Here is a 19,383-nt window from a genome sequence, read left to right on the forward strand (position 1 = left end):
TATTTTCCCCGTTTCCCCCAGTATTTTCTCCTAGTGGTTTGTTGCTGTATCAGCCAGTTTCAGGATATGTTTTTTTGTTTGTTTGTCTTTGTTTTATTATTAATCTTGAAGCTTGTTTTTAAGGGTTTTCTCTCACAAACATTACCTAGGACAACATCACTTGTTTTGAAGAAACAAAAGATGCCATCCAGAAAACAGCTCTTTTCAGAGAAGACCTTGCAAATTTCAGCAAAGAAATCCATGTTCTGCATGTTTACAACAGGTTGGCTCTGTTGTATGCATCTGAGTGCTAAACTGAAACGATTTATTTTCACAAGGCAAAAAGATATTAAACCACCACTGTATGTAATCATTAAATTCATCAATAGCTCAACAACTAATTAATCCTTATTAATGGCTTTTTACATATTAGTACAATATTAACAAAATAACTACTGTCATCTTTTTAAAATCCTCCCATTAGCAAGTGGTTTTGATTGTTCAACTACACTTGAAGGTCAAATCAGAGAAGCATCACCCTTTGAATAAAATAACAGCTTTAAGCTTGGTATTACATCACCTGCAATGACTGCTACTGATTTCACCCATCCAGCCTTGCTGCACCCATGCTGCGTCATGGTCACCCACCACTCACAGTATGTGGCCCAGTTTCATGTTTCACTGGTGACCAAAATACTTCTCTAAGCAGAGACAAAGAAGGCAGCGAAGGAGCAGGAGGAGCAGTTCACTCTTTTTAACATGACTTATTAATGAGAGAACTGATCAATCATTAATGGAGTGAGTCGTCAGAGACTTAATCATGTGTCAGTTTTATCCAACACACCAAACCTCACTGCATGTGATGATAACTTTAGTGTTTCTTAAATTGTCTAGAGACAATCTCACAGTGAGGAGGAGAGTAACATCTAGCATGTGTCACTCTGCAGGCAGAGAAACAATACATAAATAAACTGCAAAACATATACATAAAACAGAAATTGCTCAGTCATGTTCAGTTTGTTTTGTTTGGATGTGTGAAGTCTTCCACTTTCATAGGACAGAGATAATAAATTTAAGCAGTGTCTTACTTTCCTGTTATTCCAAATCAATAAACTAAAAAGTTTGTTAAATTTATCATAAAACGAAGCTGCCAATAGCTGTGGAAGTCTTTGAAAATACTAGATTTTTGGTAAAATTGGTAAAATTTTTATATTTATCCTGCCCATCATAGATATAGGCAGACCATCGATTGCTTCCATGACTTCATCTACGAGGGTGTCATGATTTGCTAAAGTTATTTTACAAAGTTCTGGAGTGATTTTAACCCCTAAATATTAAAAACCTTCTGTAGGCTTTTTCCTTTTCTCCCTCATTAAGAAACATTAATACCATAATGGCCCGCTGCCTCAGTGAAGACTTGGAGACAACGTAAAACTCTTCCAGGTATTTATTTGAAAACAATAACAGAGTGCTGTCTCAGCCACAACTCACCCTGCTAACAGTTCCAGTATGCTCTTTCTCACACATCCCCCTTCCCACATCCACAGAACAGCCAGACCTCAATACCAACACAAGCATGAAGAAATATCAAAACAGTGAACCTATTACAATACTGAATTAGAGTTATTCATTTTTTATCCAGAGAATTCGCCAAATGCTTAATTAAATTGGAAATGGTATTTTTTTTAATTCTGCAACGGACTGGCAACCGGTCTGGGGTGTACCCTGCCTCTCGCCAGCTAATTGCTGGGATAGGCTCCAGCTTTCCTGCTACCCTGAATTGGACTAAGAGATTAGAAAATAGATAGATGGATCTTTTAAATTTGCCAGGAATAATATAATATCATCTGCAAATAAAGAAATAGGAAAATCTCTTCCTCCAATTCTGATACCTTATTCCCATATTTGCTCTCACAGCTATGGCCAGAGGTTCTATTGTAAATGTAAAAAATAGTGGTGGTAAAGGACATTCCTGTCTGGCTAATCGCTCTAAGTAAAAAGGCTTTGGTATCTTGTTTATTCTGTTAGGAATTTTAGAAATATTAGTTTTACTAATTGTCAGTATTTCACTCTTTTACCATTTCTAAAATCATTAGCTCACTTTGAATATTATAGATCATCCATTTTATGGAGTTCCATACTTAACACTAAGTACTGTATATGCATTATATTAAAGAGTGTCCCTAAATTTACTTTGACCATTCTTTAGAAAAGTTAAATTTTTTAAATGTTAAATAAATTTTTATCTTTTACTATATAAGTTGTATGTGACTCCAACAGTTCTGATTACCTTTTGACTGAAACACTCCATTTTAGCTCCTGTCTCTTTAAGACCACCCACAAGACAAAAAAGGCCCACTCTGCTCTGATTGGTCAGCTGAGAATCCAAAAGTTGTGGAGAATATGGGCCTCTTCTTACTCTGCAAGAACAGAGAAACGTGTTCTCTCCTCCAGGACTGTGTGAAAAAAATTACAAAAGTTTTTTCTTAGTTCTGATTTGGGAATTCTCACAGCTTGTTCTTGACACATCATCTGGAGAGAACCTTTTGCAAAACTTTCAACAATGTTGAATGGATAGTTTTGAGGAACAGCGGGCTGAAACAGTGAGAAAGTACAAAAAATACATGTATGGCATATAAAAACACGGACACTGCCTTCACACCAACTCCCACCCCACCGCAGACAATGTTTCTTGTGAATTATAAAAATAACCAGGCCAAAACAACATTTGTTCTTGTTCTCATCACCTGGAGAAAACAAACAACTTTCTCTGTTATTGTGGAGTAGCAGGTAATATGCTAATATATTATATGGTGATGAAGAAATGTAAAAGAGTAACATGCTGGACTACAAATTAGGCATTTAAGCCAGTTTAGAAGCAGTTATTCTGCATTTTAAAAAACGTGGACTAATTATATAATGGACTAGTTAAAGGGAATAAAGGGAAAGAAAACAACCAAAGGAAGCCATGGCATGATCTGTATAACAATATGGTGTGTGTGTGAAGAAAAAAATTAACTAAAAGGAAGATCACAGGACAAACACAAAGTAAAGTGAAATTCATGAAAAAAAAATGCCAACATGCTCTTTCTTTCAAATATAGAACATTTTATTCCAATTTGAGTAAATATTGTGGAAATCTGAAGTAAATGTTTTAATATCAACAGGACCTTCGCATTTAAATAGCAACATTTTACAAGCCTTCATCCAGTGACAACGAAAAGCTTCTTCAAAAAGTTTTTTTGTAATTTATTTTTCATATTTCCCTTGTAAGAAAGAGTTCAAGTATAAAAATTCCCAACAGTGTAAAACAGCCCATCTGATGTATATGAAGCAAAAGAAGCACAGCTACTGAAACCTTGACGACAACCATACATTCTAGTAGAGAAAAGCAGCATTTTTGCTTTTTTTTTGTCAAAATTATTATTATTTCCTCTTGTCTAAACACAGAAGTAAAATCTGCATGCAAACAGGGTTGCACTTAAATAAAGTTCTTCCATACAAAAGGCATTAAACTAATATTTAATGTCATGTACTAAAGAATCAAAAGATAAAAAAGTACAGTGCACATAACAGTATTTCAAATAACTCCTACAATAACATTTTTGGTTGAGTATGTTAATAATACTTGTAATAGAACTAATCAATAACTTATATAGGCCTTGAGATGAGTACATAATAATATTATTAATACAGTACCGCCACTAAGTCTCTACTCTCAGAGTGTCAACATAGTCAACCCTCAAAAATAAATATCTTAAATAGTAGATTTCTCTTTTTTTTTTTTTTTTTTTTTTAATTCTTAAATAGCTGTAAAAATGTAAGGCACACAGAACGACATAACATCAAAGAGTAAACCCCCATCCTCCCCACCCCACCTGGTGTTCCTGACAGACATGAGGCAGGCCAGTTGTTGGGGTGGCTTTGGTGAAAGTGTTTGTGAGTGTTTACCTGACACCAGACTGCAGCAGCACAGAGGTGGAAATGCTGACAGCAGCGCTGAATGACTGGAGGGGGAGTGGGGGGCACCCGCCGTGGGGCTCTATGTCGGGTGGAGGGGGTGTAAAGTTGGTTCCCAAAGAGCTCGGCTAGGGATTAAAATGTGACAGCTCAACAAACGAGCACAAGTGATGCGTTCTTTCCAGAGTGATCCGTCTGTGTGGCGCTGGAGCGGCTCTGTCCCCCCCCACCACCCCAGCAGCTGCTCTCTACCTCTCTTTTTCTTTTTCACCATCACAGAGATACATGACTGTGCTGCCTTTGTCTTTGACTGCTATGTGTGCAGGTCTGGATGTATACATGTGAGTGAAATGTGGAAAAGCAACAGATTTAGTGTTTCTCATTGTCTGAAGCCAGCCTCTCTTCTTTTGTCAGTGCTTTTTGCTTTGTTTGTCAAACTCTCCAACCACCCCACCCCCCTCCCCCTTCAGTCCGAGAGGCAAGTCAGAGTTTTTTTTTTTTTTTTTTTTTTTTTTTTCTTTGTATTTTTTTGTCTTGTAGTGATTTGTTTACTTTGCATAGGTGAAGAGGTTGAGACTCAGTAAAATAATAGAAAAAAGGGACATTCAGCATCAGGAAGATAAAACGGTAGTTCTTCAAATGTGTGTGACACAACGAGATACGACACTTCGACTTCCTGACAGAGGTCACATAACAATAGCTAACACATTGGAAAGGGTTCCATTTCCCTGATTATCAGAAAATATTTACTCCAAAAAAAAAGCACTTTGAAAGACAAAAAAGAACAAGCAGAGCCCTCAATGTGTAATAATAACAATAATAAATATAAATGTTATGAGGGCATTAAATAACACTTGTAGAACACAAGTGAAAAAAGGCATTTTTTTTTCCAAACTAACATTAAAGACAGCAATAGGACTTAAAGGCTTAGTTTAACACCTACAGTATACCAACCACTGGGATTAGTTCCTGTGTTTTCCTCTAGAAAAAAGTACTCTACTACAATGATAATAGTAATGATAATAATAATCATAGTAATAACAACAAAAATAATAGTAAATATTTTTCATTATTTGTTCTATAACTTTTTTTCATTTTCTGCTTTTTTTTTTTGGTTGAAGCACAGCAAGTTGGAAAATTACTGTATAAAGTTCCCACCTCACCATTGTCATCACTACCATCACCATCATCATCTTCTTTTTAAAGCAACTCTGCTTTGGAGTTGTTGACATGCCCACCCTTAAAGCCACTCTCTCTTTCTTCTCATTGCCCCCTTACAATGACTCTGCTGTGGTCGTGGGTCGGCCTCCTTTCTCTTCTTGCCCAACACTTGTAGTGGCTGCTATTGCATACGGTCAGCTTGCAACTGCTGAGCCTGGTACTGGCCGAAGGCAGCGGCGGCAGCAGCGGCTGATCCAGGTGCTGCAGCGGCTAAAGGCTGTGGGACAGCATAGCCATAGCCAGTGGTAGCCACATAGCCCGTGGTCGCAGGGGAGGCTGCGTAAGGATACTGCTCATAGGCGGCAGCAGCGGCTGCACTGGCTGCAGCCGAATACTGCGCGTACGCAGCGCCAGTGTAGTCGATGTAAGGGGAAGAAGCGGTGGCAGGTGCAGCAGCTGCTGGCTGCACGTGAGGGATGACCACACTAGGCTGAACAAAGGCTTGAGGGTACACATAGTGGGCCGGGATGCTGTGGGGCAAGCACACACATGTGATAGGTAGTTTAATTTCAGTACCAAACATAGAATATTAGAACAAGATCCCCCCCAAAAATAAAACAAACAAACAAAACAAAAAACACCCTAAAACCCAACTCCCAACACACTGCGGCCAAGCTCCCTCCCACCACCCAGTCCAATTCACCATTAAAGAACACCAAAGAAATGCCTGCTAGTAGAAATTAGGACAATATAGGGTTGCCAAAATAGACTCTAACTTTGTGAAAAGAAAGGTTTAAGGTAAGTAAAACTTACTCAGCGGTTTAATCTCTGGGCTTCTCAAATTTGCTGAAAAATAACAGGTATATATATATTTGGCAGAAATGATGAAGTAGCCTTCTTTATGACCTTCTATAAAAAAAATGTATTCACTTCTTCTTAAATTATATTTTCAATTGTAGAACCAGAACAATAGTGAGGCAAAGAGATGAGATTCAGTAAAAAAAAAAAAAAAAAAGAAGAAGGAGAAGAAGAATAGGGTAGTAGTGGTGATCTGTAACCTGCATCTATTAGTCGCTGCATGCTGGAAGGCCAGTGGGAGTGGGGGCTGGCTTACAGTGCCAGGCTGTGGGTGGGGGTGTGAACAGAGGAGATGAGCCTCGGGACGCATTGTGAAAATGTCACTGCCACTTTGACAGCTGGACAGTTTTAAAAAGGGACACTGCTGGCCATTTCCCCCTCTGTATCAGGACAAAGAGCCGGGAAGGCAGCGGGGGCAGCTGGGACTAGGCTCTGCACTGACAGGGATGTTTCGATTAAACAAACAGTTCTGAACAATGAGCGCATTCTGCCCTCCATGACATAGCCTTATCCTACCCCACAAACTCTATTTGAGCTGGAAACTCAGTTGGACAGATCGGATGGTTGGAAAGTTGTGGAGCGTTTGAAGGGCATGCAGCATCAACTTTGAACTACAAGGATAGATTTAAGTTTTGGTGACTTTTTCCTCTAAGTAAAAGGCAGCTTTATACTAAAACTTACTTAACTAAAATGGAAGAAGTATCAGTTTAACAAAACAACAACAGACAAGTGTTTGGAAAAAAAGGCCTCACTAATCTATTAAAAGAAAATCAGGGAAACCTATTGAAACCTGATAGTCACTTTAGAGTTTGGAAGTAAAGAGAATAGTATAGTTACAGAAAAAAAATAACACTAAAGAGTGAAAGGAAGGATCTATCGTGGCAACCCTATTGTGAGCACTCCACTATCCAATCCAACTCAAAACAATAAAGCAAAGAGGAAAAACAGCAAGGCATCAGGAAAATAAAATTATTTAAAATAAAATAAAATAAAATAAAATAAAATAGTTTATCTCAACTACATTGATTACAACATCACAGCACATTCAAAGACAAAAACATGAACAGGGGAGGTGACAACTATGAAAGAAGGCATGTCAAAGAACAGTGTCACTGTTACTGAAGGACAAAGCGTGATGTTATTATAATCAACACATAAATCAGGTATATGCACACACACACACACAAACTAGAACTGCTTTTGGAGACCAGTAGCTAAAATTTAGGTGGTTACTTCAGTGAAGTAAACCTTTAACTCTAAAACTCTGTAAAACTCTGTGAAACAACATTTTCTGTTATCATGTGATGGCGAAATTCTCCTTTGAAACCTGCACTACTGAAACTCAGCAGGTCCAGGCAGGTTTTCAGGGTGACTGTAGAGAACACCATCCCTAAAGCTGGCCTAGTTAATAATAAAGTCTCATACTCTGAAGCCTAGAGACGTTTTTGACACAAAATAAAATTAATTTCCATTTTCTCTAATATTTTAGACATAGCTATTGTTAACAAATGTTTGTGGTCTGGATTATTACATCTTCAGTTAAATTTTATGTAAAACCAACAGTACAATGCCTTGATGCACAATTTAGTGAGAATTTTCCATTTATAAATTAATGGGATCATGAAAACCAAAATATATTAAATATAACTGTTGTGAAAAGTTAAAAATATAAGACAAATAAAAGGGAACAAGAACAACATCCAGTCCCCCCAAAAGCCTCAAGCCTATCTTTTTATTTGAAAATCATCATTTCCATATCTAAACTTCTGAGTGGAGCTGTTCAGAAACACAACCTCAGTATTGTTGTCAGGGAAGCTTTTGGTACTAATAAAACCATTTTGGGGTGATTGGGCTTTAAAAATCCTGAATTGTGACATGAACATAGTGCCGTAACCATATGTAGTGCCAATCGAGGTTTGCTGGACTTGCTACAGTCTCCATCCTAAACAGTAGACTTCACTTTCAATAAAATAACACCAATACAGTGAAGGAATACTAAAAGGAAAGAGTCATACAAGAAGTATATTATCTAAATATACAGTTAAGACTTTTTCTTTGTTTAGCTATAATGCCATTTATGTTTTGAATTTTTTAATACAAACATAATTTGGCCGCTACACTAAAGTCAACTGCGCCACTATGCCGTCCATCACTTCTCATTTATTTAGTTTTTTTTTTTTTTTTTGGTAAGTAACACAATGCCTGAGAAAATTTTTTGCTTGACATTGTTCTACTACAGTTTAGGACCTAAATGTAATCTACAGATGCACTATACATCTGTAGAGCCTCTCTGAACAAATTTTAAAAGCGTGAAGACATTTTGTGCCTCATAACAGCTTGAGTTTATGAAAACCAGTTTGTAAGAGCTCCCTGTGGCAGTGGATGTTTAACGGCCTTTCAATCAGCCTTGTGGGAACAGCACTAACAACTATGGAAGAAAACTTTAATAATCAGCTTTCACTTGCACAATTTTCAAAATCAGTTGCCTCTGTGCTGTATGAAGTTGATGATAGGAGCTGTGACTTGGACAGATTTTAAATGTCAAATATTTTTAAATAGACTTCCAGTGATACGCACCCTTTTCCACCTATCTTGAAATTAAACTCTCTGCTCAGTGCTTGGCACTGTCTCTAGTTGTATGGGCAAAGTACCAGACAAACTTGCAAAAATATGCTCACACATGGCATAAATGGAGTTTATGGCCATGTGGAGCAAAGCCCTGGCTGACCAGTCTCTTACAGTTCTTCTAAAAACAAAATGACTCCTCTTCTCCATGGAGATGGTGATAAAATAAGAAAATCTAATCCGTCACAGTAACTTTGTGAACAATCTGTGCAGGCATGCTGAAACTTTTAGTGTGTCCGAGTGTTCCTCTCTGTGTACATCTGTGTTTTCATCGAAAGGTCCTGTTCATGAAACCCTGCAGTCATTAAGTTTAAGGCTAAATATAAATGGTTGTATTTGATTGTGCATGTGGCAGCCTGCTGTGTGAAGGGCAACACTTTATGTGTGACAACTGCCATCCTTTCCCAGGCATTTATAATCAGTGCTGGATAGAACACATTGCCAAGGAACATGTTAGAGTGCTCAGATTACTTTTTTGTAGTAACTAGCAATATTCCACATTAATTTAGCTATTTATATTTTAATCACTAAGTTGTCGCATGGGGGTGGGGGTCGTGAACACCACTGCATCTTATCTTGGGGTGGGGGTCGTGGCTCAAAACGTTTGAAAACCACTGTGTTAGTGGACATGTGCAGGTCAGTCAACTGGGAAGATGGCACAGAGTAGAACATTTACCCAGTGGAAGTTCTCACACAATTTGTAATTTGTTGGTGAAAAGGCAAGGGCATGTCTTGAGAAAGTATGTGGTGCCTGAGTGATTAAAAGCATTTTACTCCATCTGCTGTGCAAGCTAAGCTCCACAATACAAGCTATAACCCTATACCAACTTCAACAACCTTTAACTCTGCAAAAGCAGCCACTCCTTGGACAATGAATAAACATATTGCTGGTTATGTTGTGAAAGAGATGCTACCAACAAGTGTAAAGCCACCTTATTTCCATTAGATCATTAATAAAATCCTTATAACTTGTCAAGCATTAGGCCCCGGGCGCTTGATGTTTATTTGTGAATATAGATTAATAAACTGCTAAAGAGGGAACATTATATCTGTCTTTTCTGTTATATATGATAATAATGACATGTTAAATGGTACCAAGTAGTTTTAAAGTAAAGATCTAAAATGTAAGCGAACAGCTTTGGAAAAGAAAGTAAGTAATTTCTCAAATTTGCTCTCAACCTTGGGCCTCATCAGCAAAATCATCCAACTTAAAGCCTATCGTCCTGATTTGAAGTCTAACAGTGTGTCACAGTGCTAACCAAAGCACACGTGTATATATGTATGAGCACCTGACAAAACTGGAGTATTTGATGCCCTGAGGTTGGTAGAGGGTTGGAATCATGTATGCTCCTTGTAACAAACTAGCTAGTTAGCTGTAGCATAAACAGATTTTTTTTTTTTTGCACTTGATGACAATACATTTGTGAGCAATGAATTTCCACATTTCCTGACAGATCCTCATATAGTGTATGATGGGTAACATGTCTGTAAATCGGCATATACAATCTGTACCTTCCTACTTCAACACCCACATGGCCCCGTTTAAATGGCCACTGCACTGCTTTTATATGACAGAGAGACAGCGCCAACACCCTCGATGTACCTCCCTCCCAAAACACACACCAATACAGACAAAACTCAGAGCTTCATGCGACTGCAGCGTCAGCATTCGGGGCTTTTGTGTGACACAATGGACGCGCTTGTTTTCCTTAACTCTGCGAGCCCATGTGACGAAAGCTCGCTGTGAGAGAATAAGAGAGACAGAGACATCCAGACATTTGTTTGTGTCACACTGGAGACTTTGGTGAGCTGAGCTGAATGAACATGCATGTGGATGCATAAAGGCACACACACAAACACAATGGGACCCCAATACCCATATGTACCAGTTAAATCGGATGCACTCGCAAAAGCATGTGCAGCTCATATACTAATTGAAAGGCTTATCATTCATTTATCCTCCTTTCAAGTGCTACCAAACCATGAGACTCTGAGAAGAACAAAGAGCAACTTTTTACAGACAGAAATGAGATGTTTATTGTAAATGTGTTTCTGTTGTGTTTGTGAGGAAACACCTGCATGATGCGTTGAGGACAGACGAGCAGTGATGGATTTTGCTATTGGGGAAGGGGGTATAGTGTGGGTAGAAATGAAACTCCAAACCGAAAAGTCACCAATCACTCAAACAAGACAGTCAAAAAAACAAAACAAAAACAAACACATAAAACAGCACATCCTGTTAGACAACATCACAAGTTAAAAGGAATAATAAAATTAACAAAAACAAACACACAAACAAAAGCATTGCTCCTCTTTAGCAAAGTTGACAAGCCTCCAAAACAAGAGAAAGAACACCCCAACAATTCAATCAATCCATTTTTTTCTTCTTTTCAACTAAAATAAGAAAGCACACGGTTTAGCTAACGACACCACTTCATAACTGCACACAAAGCTACGTTCTATTCAAATACAAGTGAAAAGTCAAAATGAAACCCACGTACATGCATCTGTAATCACCATTTTGAGAGCTTGTTTGTGTGCGTATGAGTCTACAGGTAATTCCCTTCTCTGATCTGTGATTACGCTTGAAGAACTATTCCACAAACCAGTTAGCTTAAGCGAGAGCGAGCCTGTCGGACCAGAGAAAGAACATTGAGTCAGGCTGAAAGTTTTCATCTTTAATCCACTTAGCACACACACACACACACACACACACACACAGAGCTATATATACACAGACTCAAACACACTTTTTAAAAACAGGAAAATCAAGAAGGGCAGTTTAACTGTCCTTACTTTAAATAAAGATTAAAAATGAAAGTTTAAGTCCTTTTTTTATCTGCCTTTGATTATCATCTATCACAATTTTTTCCTCTTTTGAAATGAAACATAAAACACCAGAAATGTCACTTTGTATTTAAATCTGTTTTTAAGTCTGTTTTATTTTAACAGTCCTCTAAAACACATGTGAACTCGCCAGTCCTTACCCATAAGGCCTCTGGATGAATGCAGGATGAATTTGGGGAACACCAAAGGTAAAACCTGCAAAATAAAATCTAAATTTAGAGAAAAATCTTACTAAAGAACCTAATTAAGCCTGAAAAATGTGCTCTTTATTGACACTATTTATTGAGTTTCTCTAATCGACCTCCTAACCTATTTCTTCATCTGCAGATGTAGAATTATCTACAAAGCAAATAAACTCTCAGTTGAAAATGAGGCTATCTTTACCTGGCTGCATCACACGAGGCTTGGCCCCTAGGTAGGCCAGGTTAACGTTAGCCTTTCTTCCATCAATGATTGGGTTGGGGTCCTTGCAGGCCCGGTCTGCAGCAGAGCGATCCGCCATTGTCACCTGTAGGGATGAAAAACAGAGCACTGAGGCAGCTGTTTAAGAAAGGCTGAAGTTTAATTTCCTGCAGAGTCCACACCTTCACAAATTATTATAAACTGATTGCAAATACATGCTTGTGTGGTTAAACAGAGAAGACATATTTTGTAAGCAGGTGTGTGGAGTCTTTTTTCTTTGGGTGTGTGTGGTGGAGGTCCTAGCTGTTAACACTGGCAAGCACTCAGGAGAACTCCCACTTTTATCACCCTCACATGGATGTGATGAAACCTGAAAAAGAGCCAGGCTGAGATGACTTCTGAAAGCTCCCATTACAAGGTTGCTCCACTAAGAGCTTCATAAACTCTCTTTTTTAAAACTCCCCCGCAAAAACTGTATTTCATATTACAGAGAAGATCATTTTATTTTAAACAGTGGGTGTGAGTCAAGGTGAAGTCAGGACTTAAATCTAATCCTGAAACCAGTACAGTAAATAAGAGAGCATAAATTATTTATCAATGAATCCCTTTTTGCCTTTGTATAAGTGAATCAATAACAAGGCACATGTGTGTGTAATAATGTGCATATGGATGTTCAAGGGTTGTCCATAACTAAAGAATTTGGAGACAAATGTATGGCATATCTGCAGATGTAAGAACAGATGTGTTTGCTGTTTGTTTTTCTTTTTAGTTAACTTAAAAGAACAATGAGAAGACAATAAAGAAAAGCTTGATAAATAGTCCATGGATGTGGTGGAGAAGGAACTTTAAGAGGCGGCTGAAGAACAAGTCAGTTTAGTTTTACAATGAAATGTTGCTTCTAATTAACAAATACAGCATTTTCTTTTGCTATGCCATGTTTGAAATTGGAATTATATGTAAAAAAAAATATTCATGTAAATCGTACTAAATTATTTAGGATTTGATTAAATAAGGACAAATCTGTCCTCTTGAATTTACATCCATCTGGTTTATGTCAATGAACCAAAGGTGCTACTCAAGCCAGTGTACTCATACAAGGAAAAAGAAAAAGTATGGAAATGTCTGTAACAAGTTAGAGCGAGTTGTTTTTCCAATAGTACAAGCAGCCGCCTTGCAGATAATGAAAACATGACGCTTTTCTGAATCTGCTCTGCAAGATTATGACATGGCCGTGAGGTTTCTGCCAGCCCACCGCAGCTGTCAGAGAGAGGGCAGCGCACTGAGAAACGTGTCAGGGCGCATACCAGCGCGCAACAAGTTGTGAGATTGCAACAGAAGCTAGTGACAAATATAAGAGGGCCCTTCTTATCAAAACATAAACACCCCGTGACCGAAGGCTGATATTTCAGTTTAACTTAGTTAATATATCGTAAAGGACATAAACACGCGCGCACATTGGCAGATTCAATCAGAGGACGGTAATTTAATTACACGCGCAAAAATGACTGAATAAATTTCTGCGTAAAGATGATATTATGAGGTGATACTTACAAATCCATAACCTCTGGACTTGCCGGTCTGTCGGTCGGTAATGACCACCGCTTCTTCGATTTCACCAAAAACCTCAAAATATTTCCTGAGACTTGAATCAGTGGTGTGGTAGGGAAGACCCCCGACGAAAATCTTCGTGTATGTCGTGTCCTTTTGCGTGGTGTGCATCGTTAGTGCAAAATACAATAAATAGAAATAATTACAAATAAAATAGTGCAAAGTCTCCTTATCGATAACTCTTTGGGTGAAGATGGAGAGATCAGCTGGAACTTTTTCTGAGGAGAAAGAGGAAAAACTCAACAGTGATGACGCCTGGAGGTAGATTTTTCTCGCGACCGTTAAAAAGGCAGTGGCATGGAGCGGATTGTCCCAAAGATACCATCAGGTGCTTCCAGCTCTCCTTCCTTAACTCTGCTGTCTAACTAAATAGGTTTGGGACCCATTCCTAAAAGCGGTGCCTCAAACTCCACCCAGTTGTTGGTTCATCTGTGCAGCCCGCCCACCGGCGCCACAAACAGCTGTGAAGCCTGGCTGCACATCGAGAAGACTGGAGCTTCTTCATCATGAAGATTCAGGGCTGGGGTTAATGGAATCAGGTTTAATCAACCATCTACTTTTTGGGGGGCGGGGGGTATATGTTACTGTCTGGACTGAAAACACATACCTGTTGCTTGTTTGGCCAGAGCAGACAGACAAGTGCAGCACTGAGGCTACGATTCTAGACAGTCCTACAAAGTTATTAAAGTTGTATCAGCAGGGTAACTTGAACTCTGATCCTGCTGTCCCCAGAAGAGCTTTTAGTCTAGATTTTTCTTTTTAATCATAGTATAATGATCACAAGCCATAAGGTTTTTATGTGTGATAATGTATAATATTGTACTAAGCTTGTCAAATCTGGCTAAAAGTTCCTTTGATTCTTTGGTCAACTCTTAAAGCTCAAAAATTAATATATAACAGGGATAGCTCTGGAGAAATAGAGTTTAACTGAATTGTGAGTCTGACTCTGAGCTTAATGATTCAAATAAACTGTCAGGAGTTATAAGTCTTACACATACTGCTGGATTTCTGAATCTCCCTGTGAACAGCAAAGATGAGTAATTTACCTTCAGTAATGTGAGAGGGAACTCCGCTGTTAATCATTTATGACAGCTTGCTTCACTGCTGGCCTACATACACCTGTCCCTACAAGAAAGGCAGTGTCACATTTGCAGAGGAAACAATGTTGCCATGTGTTGTATTAAGACAACATGACAGCAAATTATACCAAATTGCCTTGAATCTTCTTCCTTTGATTAAATATTCCCAATCACAACCTGAAATCTTAAAGATAAAAATGCAACACGTGCCCACAGTCATTGTCTCGTCCATCTTAATGTAAGCTGTTGCTATACAGGACTTCACGTTACAATGAAATCCAACCTGATGAAGTGGTGTCTGTTCACTTGTTTTAAATAATGCAGCCACACGCCCTTTAATGTCCAAGCAGAGTCGTTGAAAAAAAGGGGGGACCTGTATCAAGTTTCTCGAGCTCAACAATGGGGGTCCGGTCAGGTTGCGTACTCTTATTGTCTCTGTTCACACACAGTACGCTGACTAGTCTGAATGCTTTTCATACGTAAACAATATGGAGGCCCTTCTAAAAGTTTAATTTATTCTTTATTCATAATAATCTATAAGGGAACAAAGTTTTGAATTGCATGGCATGAAAAATGTGTAAAAAAAAGAAATCCTCTGCAGAAACATAATTTGCTGCTGTTTCTATGGTAGGTTGATCTGCTTGTAGTTAAAAAAAATCCCATAAAAACGGTCAAATTAGGAAGTTCATTTAGTTTAATTTGTGCATGTCATACATTTGAATTTAGCTCACTCTACAAACGGAGGAAAGCTAAAAGCTGAATACTCAGTCTTGGGTCACATCCTCAACCTCATTCTGTAAAAATACATAGAAAAAAACTGATGCTTCAGTCGTTCATAGGATCATTTTTAAAATTCCCAATTATGGGATTTGAATAAAGAGCTTAGCAAGCACATTTACTGTATCATTATATAAACAAGACTTTTTTTCCCACAGAAAACAATTACTTTAATAGCTTTTTATTTATAAGAATGCACCTTTAAACATGTCTTATCACATTTCCTAACGTTTCCAAAAACAAAAACACATTTTCCTAGCTTATTACAAATTACATGCACTGACTTCTGGGTGTTGTGTACAACTGTAACCCTCTGAAACAGTGCCATCTTGTGTCTAACACAAGAGCTTCCTTCACATGCAGTTAGACACAAAGGTATGTTGTGGTTTGTTTTCACAGGTCCCTGTGTAAAAATTTCAGTGAAATCAGTTTGATCTGTTGGCAAGAACATGAAATCATATTTAATCAAGCGGAGGTAAATTACATAGCAGTTAAAGAAAACCTTCATTTTTATTTTCCTGATAGCTGAGCTGTTGTTGATTGATGTTGATGTTGATTGTAACAACAGCTTCTCCAGCAAACAGGCAATGTAACGTTAGTCCACTTTCAACTATGAGGCCTTTTGATTTTCTCAAACAGTATATACATTTCTGACACATTGTCTTCACAGGTTTTAACAGGCTACTTAACTGTGCAAAAGCAAATACTTTGGCTACCTTCCTCTTTGTTCAACCCCTCGTAGTGCTCATTATTGGCTCATTCATGAAACAAACTAAAATATTTCCTCTTTGTTGTCTGGATGCTGAAAGCTGAAATCGCTCTCCAGCTCTCCAGAGACAGTGAAGAGCTCATCTGCCTTGAGCTCTTCCACCTGGGTCACCTCGCCTTCCTCCTTCTCGCCATCCTTTGCAACTTCCCTTCTTTGATTTCTGTTCTCTCTGTCCTCCTCTTGGAATGCCCTGCTGTTACATCTGGCCTCTCTAACCCACTCGCCTCCCTCAGCTGGCTCGCGGGGGATCTGGTGTCGGCGCTGTGGAGCTGGAGTTTGGTCAGGGGTGAGAGGCAATTGTAGCAACTCCACAGGGGTGAGAGAGGAGTCATCCTCCTCAATGCTGGAGATGGTAGCAGGGTCACGAACACGTGCTGACTTTGTCCTTAAACGTGTTTTAAGCTGAACTTCTTTGAACTGAAAAAGAGTAAAGTGATGAGTTTGTGAGATAGAGTGTGAATGGTGACAAAGATCAGGTGTTGGGGTTGATAGACAAAAACACAAACTGTACCTTGCGTCGCTCCTCAACCAACCTCATCTTCTGATCAAACTCTTCTTTGCTGTGGAAACTTTGAGCCTTTTTGGCCTTCAGAGACTCCAGTCTGGCAGGAGGCCTTCGCATGATGCCTTCCTTTTCATTCAGCTAGTAAACATGCGTGAAAACACATATTATTAAATTAGTTCAACTTTGTTATTCTAATGTGTATATGTTCTTTGTTTAACTGATGATGGAGCAATCTCTCATTTAAAGATAAAAGCAGATCACTGTGATGACAGAGAGGATCAACGGCAGGCATGTTTTATTCATTGGACTAAATGGTGGGTTAACAAACAGCCAAAGATGCAGCTTGTTAGTGCATGTGTGACAAAAAAAGACAGCGCAGTTGATAATAAAAGAAATAATGACCTCAAAGCACTATAGGGGAAAAAAGATAGCATTAAATAATAATTGTGTGTCTCTTTACACCCCTTCTTTTAGCCGATGTGGTTAAAATCTAGTAAATAGTGCTCATGAAAGTCTGTGTTCTGTCAGTGTACACTTGGTGCATGTTTAGAATTTCATTTATAATATAAATTACAACACGTTTATCATTTCCCTTCTGGGATTAATGAATAATTATTTATTTAAAATATTTCATATATATTTGATACATACGTAATTTCAAATCTTATATAATTAAATGATTCATAATAATACTTAAATCTCATACTAAATCTCATACTAATACTAAACCTGCAGAGCTATCACCTGAAATTCCATCGGCAATGGATAACTGGTTGATTATTCACATCAACTAGACACCCACCACGATGCTATAGGCGGACCCGCTGCCCTTCTCTCTGATCTGTCCTTCTGGGATGATTCCGTGACTGAGCAACTCCTCCAGGATATCACTGGACCTCAGCCGTTCCTTTACTGGGCTTTCCTGCTGCAGCAAACCTGAAGCAGCAGCTGAAATCAAATCACTGTAAGATGTAGATAGATCTCTCTACAGTGTGATGAGGTCTGATTCTCTCATCCAGCTTTTAAGGCTCATACTCACCGTCCTGAGTAACTCTCTCCACCTCACTTTCTCTGATGCTCTCAGATGTTAGAGGAGGGAGTTTACTAGGAAGTGGTCCAGTTAGCGGCAAGATTTCTCTGTTCTCCATTACCACGCCACTGTCTGTAGTCACCTTTGACACAGCTGAGTCTCCACGGCCATCAAGTTTGCTTCCTGTTTCATCCTGGTACCACACAGCCAAAATATGAATGTACAAAAATCACTATGGTGATATATTGTGGTGACATATTGCCATGAACACAGCAGCTTGGGAACAATAATGAAACCAGATTAATTATACTATCTCAGATTATCTCTGTATTACAAAAAGCACTTTAAACTTTAAACAGATGCAATAAAGTGGCTGGCAAGAGGCAGCAAAAGTGATGTAATTGTGTATTAGTGACCATTAGTGTATCATTTGAGTGTATTAGTGTATTATTTTGACACATGATACGTAATTTAATCTTTACTGTCTACAGTTGGACCAACAATAAGATTTAATTAAAGTTGGCAGTAATAAATACAGGGAAGTGCTGTATTTGTATATTATAATCTATATTATTCCATCTATTAATATCTCAACTGAAAACACTCCAGTTAATTATTAGTAACTGGGGACAGAAAATGGATTCTGTTGTAATATGTTTGTTTTACCTAGGATACTGAATAATGTAGATACATTGAACTATAACTTGTGTCTGTGTGTGTCTATATTGTCTATATATATATATATATATATATATATATATATATATATATATATATATATATATATATATATATAGAATTTAAGAAGGGATTAAAAGCAATCAGGTCTGACTTGTTTACAGATTTTGGCGTAACACCTATTCAGACAGCTAGTTGTGATGTATACAAAGACGTTCATTATGTACTTTACTATGTGGCCAACAACTTTAAGTATAACTGTAAAGTGATGGGTAGCTGTACGCTTTACCAGACTGACTCCACTGTAAAATATGCCTGTTTTGACCTCTTTTCTACAGTTTCATCAGACTAAAAGTGGCTGCAGAGAGATATCGAGCCTACCTGGTCTTCGTTCGTCTTCGTCAGCGGGTGGACCGCCGTGTATGTGGAGCTTCCGCATCCCATCTTCACTCCAAGACAGCTAAGCGAAGTGAAAGTCATAAACGTACAGTTTACTCACACACTAGAATGATGATTTTACCCCTGCCTGTGCAATAACTCATATCGTCTTGCATTCCTTTACTCGGACACTGTTGGTCTCCATGGACCGGGCGCGTTGCTAGGGCCCGTTGCTACAATAAATCTGACCTGGTTAAAGAGGTGACATCCAGGAACAAGCAGAAACAAAACACTGGGTCACACCTCTCATAATGTAATGGGCATCTTTGATACCGCAGGTTAAACCGTATTTAAAAAAAAAAAAGCCATCCATCCGGTAGCCCTCAACACCGACTAAATTTACCCGTTATTAGTTTACAGTTTTAACAGTTGATTTTAGATGAGCCTTTACCATCATATTGCTAATATTAGCTTGTTATTTAAAATTTCAAGGAAAATAATTTACCATTTTATATACTATTCTTTACAGTAAACTGCTTATGCTTTCAATATTACTTTTGCAACCTCAATTCCAAACAAGTTGTGATATAGCCTATGTGAAATGTAAATAAAACAGAATGCAATTATTTGCAAATCTCATTAACCCATATTTTATTCCCAATTAAACATCAACAACATATAAGCTTTACCATTTCAGGGAAAATGTTAATTAGCTCATTTTGACTTT

At 38.2% G+C, this 19,383-nt stretch overlaps 2 protein-coding genes across 4 annotated transcripts; both read right to left on the bottom strand.

Moving 5' to 3' along the window:
* Positions 1–3,048: 3,048 nt before the first annotated feature.
* On the bottom strand, positions 3,049–13,899 carry rbm24a (RNA binding motif protein 24a). Of its 2 annotated transcripts, none has more exons than XM_041967361.1 (4): positions 13,384–13,899; positions 11,815–11,938; positions 11,571–11,625; positions 3,049–5,630 (listed from the first exon to the last, which is right to left on the bottom strand). In XM_041967361.1, exons 1-4 carry the CDS (start codon positions 13,549–13,551, stop codon positions 5,282–5,284), a joined length of 696 nt encoding a protein of 231 aa, XP_041823295.1. In that variant the 5' UTR covers positions 13,552–13,899; the 3' UTR covers positions 3,049–5,281. The 2 variants fall into 2 exon arrangements, with proteins under 2 accessions (XP_041823295.1, XP_041823296.1); XM_041967362.1 differs by having other exon boundaries at positions 11,815–12,202; positions 13,384–13,514.
* A 1,598-nt stretch (positions 13,900–15,497) lies between these two features.
* stmnd1 (stathmin domain containing 1) lies at positions 15,498–18,857 on the bottom strand. Of its 2 annotated transcripts, none has more exons than XM_042012613.1 (5): positions 18,660–18,857; positions 17,610–17,793; positions 17,373–17,506; positions 16,577–16,708; positions 15,498–16,482 (listed from the first exon to the last, which is right to left on the bottom strand). In XM_042012613.1, the coding sequence occupies exons 1-5, from the start codon at positions 18,756–18,758 to the stop codon at positions 16,069–16,071; spliced, it is 963 nt and encodes a 320-aa protein (XP_041868547.1). In that variant the 5' UTR covers positions 18,759–18,857; the 3' UTR covers positions 15,498–16,068. The 2 variants fall into 2 exon arrangements, with proteins under 2 accessions (XP_041868547.1, XP_041868546.1); XM_042012612.1 differs by having other exon boundaries at positions 17,373–17,518.
* Positions 18,858–19,383: the final 526 nt, after the last annotated feature.

Source organism: Melanotaenia boesemani, chromosome 17 (genome assembly GCF_017639745.1).
Source record: "Melanotaenia boesemani isolate fMelBoe1 chromosome 17, fMelBoe1.pri, whole genome shotgun sequence".
NCBI classification, from domain to species: Eukaryota; Metazoa; Chordata; class Actinopteri; order Atheriniformes; family Melanotaeniidae; genus Melanotaenia; species Melanotaenia boesemani.